The sequence below is a fragment of the Cherax quadricarinatus genome, chromosome 9, assembly GCF_038502225.1.
Source record: "Cherax quadricarinatus isolate ZL_2023a chromosome 9, ASM3850222v1, whole genome shotgun sequence".
In the NCBI taxonomy this organism is placed as follows: domain Eukaryota; kingdom Metazoa; phylum Arthropoda; class Malacostraca; order Decapoda; family Parastacidae; genus Cherax; species Cherax quadricarinatus.
In genome coordinates this window covers 5,387,215-5,403,745 of record NC_091300.1, presented here as the reverse complement: position 1 = coordinate 5,403,745, position 16,531 = coordinate 5,387,215, and the positions used below count along the sequence as shown (strand labels likewise).

At 38.9% G+C, this 16,531-nt stretch overlaps 1 protein-coding gene across 30 annotated transcripts in view; it reads right to left on the bottom strand.

The window, feature by feature from the left end:
• LOC128686186 (nucleolar protein dao-5) overlaps positions 1-16,531 on the bottom strand; it is a 1,503,768-nt gene that overhangs the window by 194,629 nt on the left and 1,292,608 nt on the right. For all 30 annotated transcript variants that reach the window (XM_053772972.2, XM_053772989.2, XM_053772979.2 and 27 more), the window contains one exon: positions 12,921-12,990. In XM_053772972.2, the coding sequence (XP_053628947.1) occupies positions 12,921-12,990 (70 nt within the window). The remainder of the gene's footprint in view (positions 1-12,920; positions 12,991-16,531) is intronic.

Sequence of the window (16,531 nt, the reverse complement as noted above, 5' to 3'; positions counted from 1 at the left end):
TATTTTCTTTCTAGTTCTTATTCTTGTTTATTTCCTCTTATCTCCATGGGGAAGTGGAACAGAATTCTTCCTCCGTAAGCCATGCGTGTTGTAAGAGGCGACTAAAATGCCGGGAGCAAGGGGTTAGTAACCTCTTCTCCTGTATATATTACTAAATGTAAAAGGAGAAACTTTCGTTTTTCCTTTTGGGCCACCCCGCCTCGGTGGGATACGGCCGGTGTGTTGAAAGAAAGAAGAAAGATATATACAGTATATATCTTTTGGGTTTTGTGGGTAAGGGGCTTGGACTTCCAGCAAGCGTGCGTGAGCGTGTTAGATAGGAGTGAATGGAGATGAATGGTACTTGGGACCTGACGATCTGTTGGAGTGTGAGCAGGGTAATATTTAGTGAAGGGATTCAGGGAAACCGGTTATTTTCATATAGTCGGACTTGAGTCCTGGAAATGGGAAGTACAATGCCTGCACTTTAAAGGAGGGGTTTGGGATATTGGCAGTTTGGAGGGATATGTTGTGTATCTTTATATGTGTATGCTTCTAGACTGTTGTATTCTGAGCACCTCTGCAAAAACAGTGATAATGTGCGAGTGTGGTGAAAGTGTTGAATGATGATGAAAGTATTTTCTTTTTGGGGATTTTCTTTCTTTTTTGGGTCACCCTGCCTCGGTGGGAGACGGCCGACTTGTTGAGAGAAAAAAAAAAAAAAAAAAAAAAAATATATCTTTTCTTTCTTTCAACACATCGGCCATATCCCACCGAGGCAGGATTTACCTGGAGTTTATCTGGAGAGTGTTCCGGGGGTCAACGCCCCCGCGGCCCGGTCTGTGACCAGGGTGGCCCAAAACGTAAAACAAAAGTTTCTCTTTTTAAATTTAGTAATTTATACAGGAGAAGGGGTTACTAGCCCCTTGCTCCCGGCATTTTAGTCGCCTCTTACAACACGCATGGCTTACGGAGGAAGAATTCTGTTCCACTTCCCCATGGAGTTAACAGGAAATAAACAAGAATAAGAACTAGAAAGAAAATAGAAGAAAAACCAGAGGGGTAAGATATAAGTGACTATTGGCAGAAAGGTGGGCTGGTGCAAAGATGAGTAGTGGGGGGCTTCATGAGGGTTGGACGAGTTTTAAAAATGCAGTATTAGAATGTGGGGCAGAAGTTTGTGGTTACAGGAGGGTGGGGGCAGGAGGAAAGAGGAGTGATTGGTGGAATGATGAAGTAAAGGGCGTGATAAAAGGGAAAAAGTTAGCCTATGAGAGGTTTTTACAAAGCAGAAGTGTTATAAGAAGGGCAGAGTATAGGGAGAGTAAAAGAAAGGTGAAGAGAGTGGTGAGAGAGTGCAAAAGGAGAGCAGATGATAGAGTGGGAGAGGCACTGTCAAGAAATTTTAATGAAAAGAAAAAATTTTGGAGCGACTTAAACAAGTTAAGAAAGCCTAGGGAACGTATGGATTTGTCAGTTAAAAACAGAGTTGGGGAGTTAGTAGATGGGGAGAGGGAGGTATTGGGTAGATGGCGAGAATATTTTGAGGAACTTTTAAATGTTGAGGAAGAAAGGGAGGTGGTAATTTCATGCACTGGCCAGGGAGGTATACCATCTTTTAGGAGCGAAGAAGAGCAGAATGTAAGTGTGGGGGAGGTACGTGAGGCATTCACGTAGAATGAAAGGGGGTAAAGCAGCTGGAACTGATGGGATCATGACAGAAATGTTAAAAGCAGGGGGGGATATAGTGTTGGAGTGGTTGGTACTTTTGTTTAATAAACGTATGAAAGAGGAGAAGGTACCTAGGGATTGGCAGAGAGCATGCACAGTCCCTTTACATAAAGAGAAGGGGGACAAGAGAGATTGTAAAAATTATAGAGGAATAAATTATAGAGGAATAAAGTAGGTTGGTAGACAGCAACCACCCAGGGAAGTACTACCGTCCTGCCAGATGACTGTGAAACAGAAACCTGTAACTGTTTTGCTGGTTTCTTTTTCTGTCTCATAAACACGCTAGATAACAGGGATATCTTGCTACTCCTACTTACAGTTTGGTCACACTTCACAGACACGCACATGCATATATATATACATACATCTAGGTTTTTCTCCTTTTTCTAAATAGCTGTTGTTCCTCTTTATTTCTTCTATTGTCCATGGGGAAGTGGAAAAGAATCTTTCCTCCGTAAGCCATGCGTGTCGTATGAGGCGACTAAAATGCCGGGAGCAATGGGCTAGTAACCCCTTCTCCTGTAGACATTTACTAAAAAAGAGAAGAAGAAAAACTTTATAAAACTGGGATGCTTAAATGTGCGTGGATGTAGTGCGGATGACAAGAAACAGATGATTGCTGATGTTATGAATGAAAAGAAGTTGGATGTCCTGGCCCTAAGCGAAACGAAGCTGAAGGGGGTAGGGGAGTTTCGGTGGGGGGAAATAAATGGGATTAAATCTGGAGTATCTGAGAGAGTTAGAGCAAAGGAAGGGATAGCAGTAATGTTGAATGATCAGTTTTGGAAGGAGAAAAGAGAATATGAATGTGTAAATTCAAGAATTATGTGGATTAAAGTAAAGGTTGGATGCGAGAAGTGGGCCATAATAAGCGTGTATGCACCTGGAGAAGAGAGGAATGCAGAGGAGAGAGAGAGATTTTGGGAGATGTTAAGTGAATGTATAGGAGCCTTTGAACCAAGTGAGAGAGTAATTGTGGTAGGGGACCTGAATGCTAAAGTAGGAGAAACTTTTAGAGAGGGTGTGGTAGGTAAGTTTGGGGTGCCAGGTGTAAATGATAATGGGAGCCCTTTGATTGAACTTTGTATAGAAAGGGGTTTAGTTATAGGTAATACATATTTTAAGAAAAAGAGGATAAATAAGTATACAAGATATGATGTAGGGCAAAATGACAGTAGTTTGTTGGATTATGTATTGGTAGATAAAAGACTGTTGAGTAGACTTCAGGATGTACATGTTTATAGAGGGGCCACAGATATATCAGATCACTTTCTAGTTGTAGCTACACTGAGAGTAAAAGGTAGATGGGATACAAGGAGAATAGAAGCATCAGGGAAGAAAGAGGTGAAGGTTTATAAACTAAAAGAGGAGGCAGTTAGGGTAAGATATAAACAGCTATTGGAGGATAGATGGGCTAATGAGAGCATAGGCAATGGGGTCGAAGAGGTATGGGGTAGGTTTAAAAATGTAGTGTTAGAGTGTTCAGCAGAAGTTTGTGGTTACAGGAAAGTGGGTGCGGGAGGGAAGAGGAGCGATTGGTGGAATGATGTAAAGAGAGTGGTAAGGGAGAAAAAGTTAGCATATGAGAAGTTTTTAGAAAGTAGAAGTGATGCAAGGAGGGAAGAGTATATGGAGAAAAAGAGAGGTTAAGAGAGTGGTGAAGCAATGTAAAAAGAGAGGAAATGAGAGAGTGGGTGGGTGAGAAAAAGTTTTGGAGTGAGATTAACAAGTTAAGAAAGCCTAGAGAACAAATGAATTTGTCAGTTAAAAATAGGAGAGGAGAGTTATTAAATGGAGGTATTGGGAAGATGGAGGGAATATTTTGAGGAATTGTTAAATGTTGATGAAGATAGGGAAGCTGTGATTTCGTGTATAGGGCAAGGAGGAACAACATCTTGTAGGAGTGAGGAAGAGCCAGTTGTGAGTGTGGGGGAAGTTCGTGAGGCAGTAGGTAAAATGAAAGGGGGTAAGGCAGCTGGGATTGATGGGATAAAGATAGAAATGTTAAAAGCAGGTGGGGATATAGTTTTGGAGTGGTTGGTGCAATTATTTAATAAATGTATGGAAGAGGGTAAGGTACCTAGGGATTGGCAGAGAGCATGCATAGTTCCTTTGTATAAAGGCAAAGGGGATAAAAGAGAGTGCAAAAATTATAGGGGGATAAGTCTGTTGAGTATACCTGGCAAAGTGTATGGTAGAGTTATTATTGAAAGAATTAAGAGTAAGACTGAGAATAGGATAGCAGATGAACAAGGAGGCTTTAGGAAAGGTAGGGGGTGTGTGGACCAGGTGTTTACAGTGAAACACATAAGTGAACAGTATTTAGATAAGGCTAAAGAGGTCTTTGTGGCATTTATGGATTTGGAAAAGGCGTATGACAGGGTGGATAGGGGGGCAATGTGGCAGATGTTGCAGGTGTATGGTGAGGTCTTTGTGGCATTTATGGATTTGGAAAAGGCGTATGACAGGGTGGATAGGGGGGCAATGTGGCAGATGTTGCAGGTGTATGGTGTAGGAGGTAGGTTACTGAAAGCAGTGAAGAGTTTTTACGAGGATAGTGAGGCTCAAGTTAGAGTATGTAGGAAAGAGGGAAATTATTTCCCAGTAAAAGTAGGCCTTAGACAAGGATGTGTGATGTCACCGTGGTTGTTTAATATATTTATAGATGGGGTTGTAAGAGAAGTAAATGCGAGGGTCTTGGCAAGAGGCGTGGAGTTAAAAGATAAAGAATCACACATAAAGTGGGAGTTGTCTCAGTTGCTCTTTGCTGATGACACTGTGCTCTTGGGAGATTCTGAAGAGAAGTTGCAGAGATTGGTGGATGAATTTGGTAGGGTGTGCAAAAGAAGAAAATTGAAAGTGAATACAAGAAAGAGTAAGGTTATGAGGATGAAAGATTGGATATCAGATTGGAGGGAGAGAGTATGGAGGAGGTGAATGTATTCAGATATTTGGGAGTGGACGTGTCAGTGGATGGGTCTATGAAAGATGAGGTGAATCATAGAATTGATGAGGGGAAAAGAGTGAGTGGTGAACTTAGGAGTCTGTGGAGACAAAGAACTTTGTCCTTGGAGGCAAAGAGGGGAATGTATGAGAGTATAGTTTTACCAACGCTCTTATATGGGTGTGAAGCATGGGTGATGAATGTTGCAGCGAGGAGAAGGCTGGAGGCAGTGGAGATGTCATGTCTGAGAGCAATGTGTGGTGTGAATATAATGCAGAGAATTCGTAGTTTGGAAGTTAGGAGGAGGTGCAGGATTACCAAAACTGTTGTCCAGAGGGCTGAGGAAGGGTTGTTGAGGTGGTTCGGACATGTGGAGAGAATAGAGCGAAACAGAATAACTTTAAGAGTGTATCAGTCTGTAGTGGAAGGAAGGCGGGGTAGGGGTCGGCCTAGGAAAGGTTGGAGGGAGGGGGTAAAGGAGGTTTTGTGTGCGAGGGGCTTGGACTTCCAGCAGGCATGCGTGAGCGTGTTTGATAGGAGTGAATGGAGACAAATGGTTTTTAATACTTGACGTGCTGTTGGAGTGTGAGCAAAGTAACATTTATGAAGGGGTTCAGGGAAACCGGCAGGCCGGACTTGAGTCCTGGAGATGGGAAGTACAGTGCCTGCACTCTGAAGGAGGCGTGTTAATGTTGCAGTTTAAAAACTGTAGTGTAAAGCACCCTTCTGGCAAGACAGTGATGGAGTAAATGATGGTGAAAGTTTTTCTTTTTCGGGCCACCCTGCCTTGGTGGGAATCGGCCAGTGTGATAATAATAAAAAAGATTACCGAGTATACCAGGAAAAGTGTACGGTAGGGTTATTATTGAAAGAATTAGAGGTAAGACAGAATGTAGGATTGCGGATGAGCAAGGAGGTTTCAGAGTGGGTAGGGGATGCTTAGAGCAAGTGTTTACATTGAAGCATATATGTGAACAGTATTTAGATAAAGGTAGGGAAGTTTTTATTGCCTTTATGGATTTAGAAAAGGCATATGATAGAGTGGATAGGGGAGCAATGTGGCAGATGTTGCAAGTATATGGAATAGGTGGTAAGTTACTAAATGGTGTAAAGTTTTTATGAGGATAGTGAGGCTCAGGTTAGGGTGTGTAGAAGAGAGGGAGACTACTTCCTGGTAAAAGTAGGTCTTAGACAGGGATGTGTAATGTCACCATGGTTGTTTAATATATTTATAGATGGGGTTGTAAAAGAAGTAAATTCTAGGGTGTTCGGGAGAGGGGTGGGATTAAATTATGGGGAATCAAATACAAAATGGGAATTGAAACAGTTACTTTTTGCTGATGATATTGTGCTTATGGGAGATTCTAAAGAAAAATTGCAAAGATTAGTGGATGAGTTTGGGAGTGTGTGTAAAGGTAGAAAGTTGAAAGTGAACATAGAAAAGAGTAAGGTGATGAGGGTATCAAATGATTTAGATAAAGAAAAATTGGATATCAAATTTTGGAGGAGGAGTATGGAAGAAGTGAATGTTTTCAGATAGTTGGGAGTTGACGTGTCGGCGGATGGATTTATGAAGGATGAGGTTAATCATAGAATTGATGAGGGAAAAAATGTGAGTGGTGCGTTGAGGTATATGTGGAGTCAAAAAACGTTATCTATGGAGACAAAGAAGGGAATGTATGAAAGTATAGTAGTACCAACACTCTTATATGGGTGTGAAGCTTGGGTTGTGAATGCAGCAGCGAGGAGGCAGTTGGAGGCAGTGGAGATGTCCTGTCTAAGGGCAATGTGTGGTGTAAATATTATGCAGAATATTTGGAGTGTGGAAATTAGGTGTGGAGTTAATAGAAATATTAGTCAGAGGGCTGAAGAGGGGTTGTTGAGGTGGTTTGGTCATTTAGAGAGAATGGATCAAAGTAGAATGACATGGAGAGCATTTAAATCTGTAGGAGAAGGAAGGCGGGGTAGGGGTCTTCCTCGAAAAGGTTGGAAGGAAGGGGTAAGGGAGGTTTTGTGGGCGAGGGGCTTGGACTTCCAGCAGGCATGCACGAGCGTGTTCAATAGGAGTGAATGGAGACAAATGGTATTTGGGGCCTGACTATCTGTTGGAGTGTGAGCAGGGTAATATTTAGTTAAGGGATTCAGGGAAACCGGTTATTTTTATATAGCCAGACTTGAGTCCTGGAAATGGGAAGTACAATGCCTGCACTCTAAAGGAGGGGTTTGGTATATTAGCAGTTTGGAGGGATATGTTGTGTATCTTTATACGTATATACTTCTAAACTGTTGTGTTCTGAGCACCTCTGCAAAAACAGTGATTATACGTGAGTTAGGTGAAAGTGTTGAAGGATGAAAGTATTTCCTTTTTTGGGGATTTTCTTTCTTTTTTGGGCCACCCTGCCTCGGTGGGAGACGGCCGACTTGTTGAAAAAAAAAAAATGTATGTGTAGTGTGACCTATGTGTAAGAAGTTGTAGCAAGACATACCTGAAATCTTGCATGTTTATGAGACAGAAAAATGGACACCAGCAAGCCTACCATCATGTAAAACAATTAGAGGCTTTCGTTTTACACTCACTTGGCAGGACGGTAGTATCTCCCTGGGCGGTTGCTGTCTACCAACCTACTACCTAGGTAAATAAATAAATAAATAAATAAATAAATAAAACTAGAGAATTGTGCTTGACAACAGTCTTTTGTTTGTTTTGGCAAGTGTGGGAGGAGCTTAGCTAGGCCCCTCCCTCTCTCTCTCTCTCCTTGGTGGCTCCAAGCTGGTAGGACCTCTAGGTCCTTCTTTATTTATTTTTTTGGACATTGTGTGTGCTCCAGAGGTGAGTTTTATACCTTAAGTTGTAGGAATCATACCCAGGGTGACTAAAGTGTGTCAAAACACTGGCTAGTCCAGAGGTAAGTGAAGAGGAAAGAAGGGCTAATTATTTCAGATGCACCATGTGGGCTGTCCTAGGGGAGCAGCTAAGGGGTGTGCAGTCTTATGTTCTGAATAGGAGAGTGCTACAAATTGTATATTCTGTATATATTTATCTAGAATATATCTCTATTTTTTGTAATAGTAGTTTAAATAACCTGTTATGAGGGCTGGAGAAACTATTTCAGACACTGAGGATAATCACTCATGAATGTAAGTATTACCCTAGCCTGATAAGGCCTTTATGTAAAAAGCTACCCCACACTAGAAAATGTAGTGAGAACCTTACAATCAAAGTAATAAGGGACAACAACATAACATGGGAGCTTGACTCAGAGAGTTATTTGACTGCTAAAGTAACTCAAAACATTCTTTGAACTAGTATATGTACTGGTATGGGGTAACAACAGTTGCATGTTTCTGGTAGGAGAAGATTTACCAAGGTGGTTTCAGTGGAAGTGCTGTTTTCATATATTAGTTCACAGGTTGTTTTTCTCCTAAGGTAGAAGAAAGGCTGAGTAACACATTTTTGTTATGGTTATGGTAAGTGCTATGTGCATAGTTTACATTCAATTTGTGTTATTTTTTGTGCCTGTGGGAAAACTTTGTCCACTGATACTGTAAGAGGGAAGCAAGTGTTTAAGGATAAAGCTATGTCAGAAGTTGAGTCTTTAAACTTTTCAGGCTTCAGGGAGGAAGGTAATAATCCATCAGTAAACATGCCTGGTAACAGTAACAATGAGGGATCACCTACTCCAGGTGATATGGAAAGGAGAGGATGAGACTTAAACTAGCTGTGCTAGAGGCTGAAATGAAATCAATGAAAGCTAAGGAGGAAGAACGTCAAAGGTTAGGAGGTTCAGATCAAGAGCCTGAGCAGTACTTTAACATGTGTCCCACAGGGAAGTGTCCTTGTCCCTCTTCTCTTTCTCGTTTACATAAATGACCTACCAAATGCATCACAACTACTCAAACCCACACTATTTGCAGATGACACTACATGCGTCTTGTCTCACCCGAGCCCAGTCATGCTAGCCAATACTGTGAATACCGAATTACAGAAAATATCTACCTGGATGAGGACTAACAAACTTATTCTCAACAATGACAAAACCTACTTCATTCAGTTTGGTAACAGAGCTACAGATGTCCCTCTTAACATAATGATAAACAGATCACCTATCACAAAGCTCACAGAGGGAAAATTCTTAGGAATCCATCTTGATAATAGACTCAAAGTTCAAACACACATACAACAAATCTCCACACTGCCATAACAACATACTGGAGTGAGAGATATGGGAGAAAGTGTAAAATAAACCCAGTGAGGAGCAGGGGTATGATGGGGACAATAAGGGAACACTGTATCAACATCCGGGGTCCCAGACTTTTCAACATCTTACCAGACGATATCAGAAATACTGCTGGAACAAGTGTTGAAGCCTTCAAGAGGAAACTAGACAAGTATCTTCACCAGGTGCCAGATCAACCAGGCTGTGATGGATATGTGGGGCAGTGGGTTTCCAGCAGCAACAGCCTGGTTGACCAGGCAAGCACCAGAAGAGCCTGGCCCATGGCCGGGCTCAGAGAGTAGATATACTCTTGAAATTCTCCAAAGGTATATCAAAGGTAACAAATTTCCAAGAAAATTTCCAAGACCGTAGGCATACTATCGAAGATACGGTACTATGTTCCACAGTCAGCCCTCCTGGCCCTATATCACTCACTTATTTACCCCTATCTCACCTATGGAATTTGTGCATGGGGCTCAACAACAATAAACCATCTCAGACCATTAATTACCCAACAAAAGGCTGCAGTCAGAATGATAAATTCCCACTATAGGCAGCACACTCCACTAATATTCAAAACTCTAAACCTACTCACCATACAAAACATCCATACCTATTATTGTACCTACTACATACATAGAACACTTAACTTGGATATAAACCCTCCCCTCAAATGTCTCCTTACCAACCTCAACAGAACACATGACCATAACACAAAGCACAGATCACTCTTTGATGTTCCTCGTGTCCATCTCACACTATTCAAAAACTCACTGCACATAAAAGGCCCAAAAATCTGGAATTCACTACCTGTGAATATAAAAGAAACACTGTCTGTTTATAAATTCAAGTCTCTTCTTAAAAATCACTTACCCACAACCAAATAAATACTGAATAATTGTATCTCATAAATTTTTAACCTGTGACCCAATCAAACTTTGTTATTTTTAATTACATTATCTAACAGAATACCCCATTCTACTGAATGCACAGCAACACAGCAAATGACCATATGACCTCTCTTTGAAATACTCATTTGTGCTTAATTGTTAACTGTTTACAACAATGTTTACCACTGAATATACCATTGCTTAGTTAATCCTAAGTTAATTTTAAGCATGCCCATAATGCTCTGCATATAAGGGGCTTTGGCATGTTACACTTAAACACTGTATTTCCTTGTATTTCAATGTATCATGTTCAAATAAATAAATAAATAAATAAATAAATAACTAAAGCTGCAAATTTTGTTCCTAAGTTTACAGGGTGACCCAGATAGATAATTTTCTTTTTTTGAGAAGACTGCTTTGGAGCAAGGATGGCCCAAACAGAAGTGGGCTACCCTAGTTTGCACACAGCTTGTGGGTAAAGGATTTCATAGAGTAGAGACTGGAGGGGAAAGATTTTTCCAACTATGATAAAATTAAGGACAATAAGAGAGGAAGAGGAGCCTAGCTAAGCTCCTCCCACACCCACCAAAACAAAAGACTGTTGTCAAGTACAACTCTCTAGTTACCACAATAATGTTTCCCATTTCCACACCTTACTTTACTTTTACAAAAAGAAATACAACTTTATAAACTTATTTAAATGTGTGTGTTATTATTATTTTATTATTTTTATTATCACACTGGCCGATTCCCACCAAGGCAGGGTGGCCCGAAAAAGAAAAACTTTCACCATCATTCACTCCATCACTGTCTTGCCAGAAGGGTGCTTTACACTACAGTTTTTAAACTGCAACATTAACACCCCTCCTTCAGAGTGCAGGCACTGTACTTCCCATCTCCAGGACTCAAGTCCGGCCTGCCGGTTTCCCTGAATTCCTTCATAAATGTTACTTTGCTCACACTCCAACAGCACGTCAAGTATTAAAAACCATTTGTCTCCATTCACTCCTATCAAACACGCTCACGCATGCCTGCTGGAAGTCCAAGCCCCTCGCACACAAAACCTCCTTTACCCCCTCCCTCCAACCCTTCCTAGGCCGACCCCTACCCCGCCTTCCTTCCACTACAGACTGATACACTCTTGAAGTCATTCTGTTTCGCTCCATTCTCTCTACATGTCCGAACCACCTCAACAACCCTTCCTCAGCCCTCTGGACAACAGTTTTGGTAATCCCGCACCTCCTCCTAACTTCCAAACTACGAATTCTCTGCATTATATTCACACCACACATTGCCCTCAGACATGACATCTCCACTGCCTCCAGCCTTCTCCTCGCTGCAACATTCATCACCCACGCTTCACACCCATATAAGAGCATTGGTAAAACTATACTCTCATACATTCCCCTCTTTGCCTCCAAGGACAAAGTTCTTTGTCTCCACAGACTCCTAAGTGCACCACTCACTCTTTTTCCCTCATCAATTCTATGATTCACCTCATCTTTCATAGACCCATCCGCTGACACGTCCACTCCCAAATATCTGAATACGTTCACCTCCTCCATACTCTCTCCCTCCAATCTGATATTCAATCTTTCATCACCTAATCTTTTTGTTATCCTCATAACCTTACTCTTTCCTGTATTCACCTTTAATTTTCTTCTTTTGCACACCCTACCAAATTCATCCACCAATCTCTGCAGCTTCTCTTCAGAATCTCCCAAGAGCACAGTGTCATCAGCAAAGAGCAGCTGTGACAACTCCCACTTTGTGTGTGATTCTTTATCTTTTAACTCCACGCCTCTTGCCAAGACCCTCGCATTTACTTCTCTTACAACCCCATCTATAAATATATTAAACAACCACGGTGACATCACACATCCTTGTCTAAGGCCTACTTTTACTGGGAAAAAATTTCCCTCTTTCCTACATACTCTAACTTGAGCCTCACTATCCTCGTAAAAACTCTTCACTGCTTTCAGTAACCTACCTCCTACACCATACACTTGCAACATCTGCCACATTGCCCCCCTATCCACCCTGTCATACGCCTTTTCCAAATCCATAAATGCCACAAAGACCTCTTTAGTGTGTGTGTCTATAGTATAACCTATTATATTGAGAAAAACAGGCTTGACCCAGCTGCCTCTCAGTGACCTGCCCTTAAGGCCATTTAAGTGTTGTGTCCCCATCAATTCAATATAATTAGATATTCCAGAGTAACTGTTACTAAAATACATCAACATGTGTTGGGTCCCATAGTCCCATAACACTATCCTCATAAAAACTCTTTACAGCATTTAGTAACTTACTACCTATTCCATATACTTGCAACATCTGCCATATTGCTCCCCCATCTGTCATATGCCTTTTCTAAATCCATATATGCAATGAAAACTTCCCTACCTTTATCTAAATACTGCTCAAGGCATATTCCTTTAAGAAATAGGAGGAGTAGATGTAAAATAGAAAGAGATAGGCGCTCCCTTTACAGGCGAAGGAAACAAATAACAGAGCGGCTAAAAGAGGGCAATATATCTGCAATGCGTAGGTAGACACTGGTCAGAGAAATAGCAAACATCGAACTAAGGCTAAAGGAATGTTATAGGAGTCAGGAATCGCGGGAAGAACTAAAAGCCATAAATGAAATCGAAAGAAACCCATGCCCTACATCCATATAAGTGTATCATTATACTCTGGTACATTCCTCTACCCTCCTCCCTTCCTTTTCATTTTGCCTCCATAGATAAACTTCTTTCTTTCCAGATATTTCAACACACCACCCACCTTCCCCCTCCCCTTCATCAAGTCTATGGTTCACCTGATCTTTCATAAACCCATCTACTGACATGTCCACTCCAAAATATCTAAATACATCCACTTTTTGAATACTCCCTCCCTCCAATCTGATATTCAACTTGTTATTGCCTAGAAATTTTGTTTTCCTCATTACCTTGCTCTTTTCCATGTTCACCTTTAATTCCCTTCCTTTACATATCCTCCCCAATTCAACCACGAACCTTTATAATTTGTCTTCAGAATCCCCCCCCCCCAAAACTGTGTCATCAGCAAAGAGCAACTGGGATAACTTCCACTTTGTATCAGTTCCAATACTTTTCAATACATATTTTCACAATAGAGAAGACCTAAAATTCTTACCTTTTATAAAGTTTATCATCTTCACCAGAACCCAACATTTCACCACCAATAATACGATCTGCCTCAAGCCCTGTAAAACAAAATATTAACCTGTGTTATTTTGTATAACTAGAGAGAAAAATGCATTTTTCCTAATAATTTTGGGCATATGGGACACTGACAAGCAATTTAGTCCCTATGAAAGTTCTGATATGCACAGACACCATGGACATTGAAAGGTCCTTTAAATTTTACAACTTTGGGATAATTACAGTGAATACAAAAATATAGTGATAGTATGACATACAAATTCTGAATAACAAATTTTAAATTCGAATGTAACACTGTATTCACAATATATTTGCAAACTCTGCAGTATTAACATAAATTGAAGTCGTGCTAAAGTAAATAATCTCCACAAAAGTAATCATGCCAATTTTTGCATATCACTTCCAACAAGTCTTCTCTTAGCCAGGATATTTAGTCGATATTAGTAATATGATAAATTATCACTAGATATATATTGTAATAAATTTGCTGCATCTACTCACTATCCCTACACGTCAAAAGGATAAGTATAAGATAGGGTTAACCATTCTCTTAACTAAAGGAAAATCTAAATTGGACATTTGATTAGCATGCAGGAATATTCTGTTCTGGCCCTGTAAGCTGGAAGGATATTCTGCTTAAGTCATGTGTTACATCATGCTTAATCCTATGAAATAAATCATTATTTTTTTTTTTTGTAAGTTATGTACACAGTATCTCATAAATAATGCACAGTATATGCCAGCAAATATTTGTGAAAGCTAGATAACAATCCATTTTAATTAAATTTTGAAGTGTAAGAATTCATGTAAGTAGAAGGCATGTATAACCTACATGACTTATACAGTTAATGCAGCAGTTAGCAGCATCAGAACAGGGTGAAAAGTATTATAATCTTTTGGCAGATGGCAAGTATGTTGGGAAATATTACTATTATATTCCTTGTGTGTGTAATCATGCACTACGTTTATGTACAGTTGTACAAGTGCTTCACAGACCACCACCAGAGCATTTCTGCCGCATGATGTGACAATGTGTGCTGTATATAATCTTACTTGTTTCAGGGTGGGATGGCTGGTATATGTGGGCGGAGCACCTCTCTACCAACTCTCACAATAGGCTTGTTTATATTACAGTTTTTAAACTTATTTCTAAATAAGAGAACAATACTCACTACGAACTATAAGAGCAAGCTCTCTTCATATTATACTCAAGAGCCTCCATTAATATAACTAGAATACTCTTTAAATCTTCAAAAACTTGCTTTCTGTACACAGAACTATCCTAGAGTATGACAATGCAAGTAATCTAGATCATTGTGCATATATATACAGTTACAATGCATTCACTTAATATTGTTCTTGGTTGCTCTTACACATTTTATTAATGATAATGCCTAACCAAAGTAAAAGTTATTGAAAAATGTAGCACTGCCAGTGTAATACAATGTCTTCACATTTAACTAAAGTTTTCCAGTTCTCTAATTTCTTTAAGTGGTCCATAAACTGTACAAGTTAAAAAAAATATATAGCATTTCCAGTTACCCAAGTGAACCAATTTTTATCCCCATCTCTATCACAGTATACTTGAATTTTCTCACAAATATAGCAATTATATCAATTTCATTATGGTAACATAATTTTAGCAAGTTTACGCTAAGCTTAAATCGGGCAAATGCAGTCTTATTATGCCCAAGGGATGAAAGCATTCTTTACAATTTTGATTTGTGAAAATAATAAACAAGTGAACAAGCATATTTAACAAAAATCTTACTTCTAAATTACTAATATATTATAAATAATAAAAACTGAAAACACAAACACATCTTTTTACTTAAATTTAGTTTTTAAAACATACTGATCTAGTCAATTCTATTTTAACTACTAAGACACTGTAGCACAGGTTCTCAAACATAAAACTTAACTGTATTATAATACAAAAAATTATACATTGCTAAATAACCAATTTATTTTTAGCAAGGCACTAAACTGTGCATTTCTTTTTAAAAGAAAGAAAACTGTTGCATAATGAATTTACTGGAGGTCACTTGCAAGATACCTTAAATTTAACATATTTATCAAATAATTAAACTTTACAAAATGTCATAATGAAACTAACAGCTCATGATGAGATCAAAAGAAAATCAGGAAAGGGTTAACATAGATAAAAATAAAATCAAGTAAATAAAAAGATTTAAAAATGTTCTACTGTGTCCTAATTACATTTACAATGATGACAATCCAATTGATCAGTTAAATTTTGTATCTTTGCTAAAACGACATTCCAAAATGAGTTCAGTTAACAAATAAATAAAACATTTCCTCTGGATTAATATGTTGTCCAAATGAATGAAAAAGGAACAGTTCTAGCATTTGATTCTCTCAAATTTGTTTAACCATAGAAATATATATATATATATATATATCTTATATAGTATCTCAAAATACCTCTGGATCAACTTTTTTCAGTTATGAATGAACATTTAATTTAAGACTGTAAGCAATGTAATTATTTTAGCATTATAGTTTCTTTTTAGACATATAAAGACACATTAGCATATGGTAGTATAATTAACATTAATGTTTACCTTCAATAAAAAATAAGTGTAACAAGATATAAACCAATGATTAGTTATGAGGATTTACCATTATTAGACAACCTTATCTAATTTACTGTCATGTATGTATGTATATATGTATGTATTCATGATATAGTCATTAGTTACTTTTATTCTGTGTCCATCTTTAATGTCTGCATACATGTGTGTGGAGCATTTTTTATGTTCTGTTATGTTTTATTTGTCTTAGATTAGATTTTAGTTTGCCTCAAATGCTCTGCATAACCAAGGGCTTTCCATCTGCACTATTAACCCTTAAACTGTCCAAAAGTAGATATACATTCACGTGCAGGGGCCTCCGAACATAGATCTACGTTTTCTTTACACGCTTTCAAATTAAGAAAATAAAGGTAGGAGCGCTACGCACGTCAACGTAGATCTACATTTGGACAGTTTAAGGTTTAAATGTCACCAATTTTGTAAAGACTATGTACAATGTGGAAATAAGAGCAATTATTTACTTATATTTATCAACATGACTGTTCAAAGAACGGGTGAAGATCCTTCTGCTATGCTCAAAGGAATTTCCACTAAACCTCCACATCTTTGCTGAAGATGCAGAAAAATATGAATTAGTTTTAAACTCTGTTCATTAGGATAACCCCATCTCAGCTACAATGGTAGAACTATCAACCAGTAAAGGTTTTCTTTTCAATAAAGGCTCACTGCAATCAATGGAGTTAAGTCCATTTACCTTTTAGGTATTTATAGTAAATACTTCAAGAATTTTTTCCCAGTTTGATTTCAATGAAAAAGAATAGTGATAGGAGAAAGTTGTAGAAGACATGTATGGCTTCTTTAGAATTATATACAGACCCAGTTCTAAGTGAATTAGGCCATTTGTTCATTCAGCCCTCAAGTATAAGCCTTACTAGGATCATTACATCCACTCTTTAATCTCTCCATTTATTTACAACATTGAAGGGAGACACAAGGCTTAATTATTTTTAAATTACACATTTGCAAG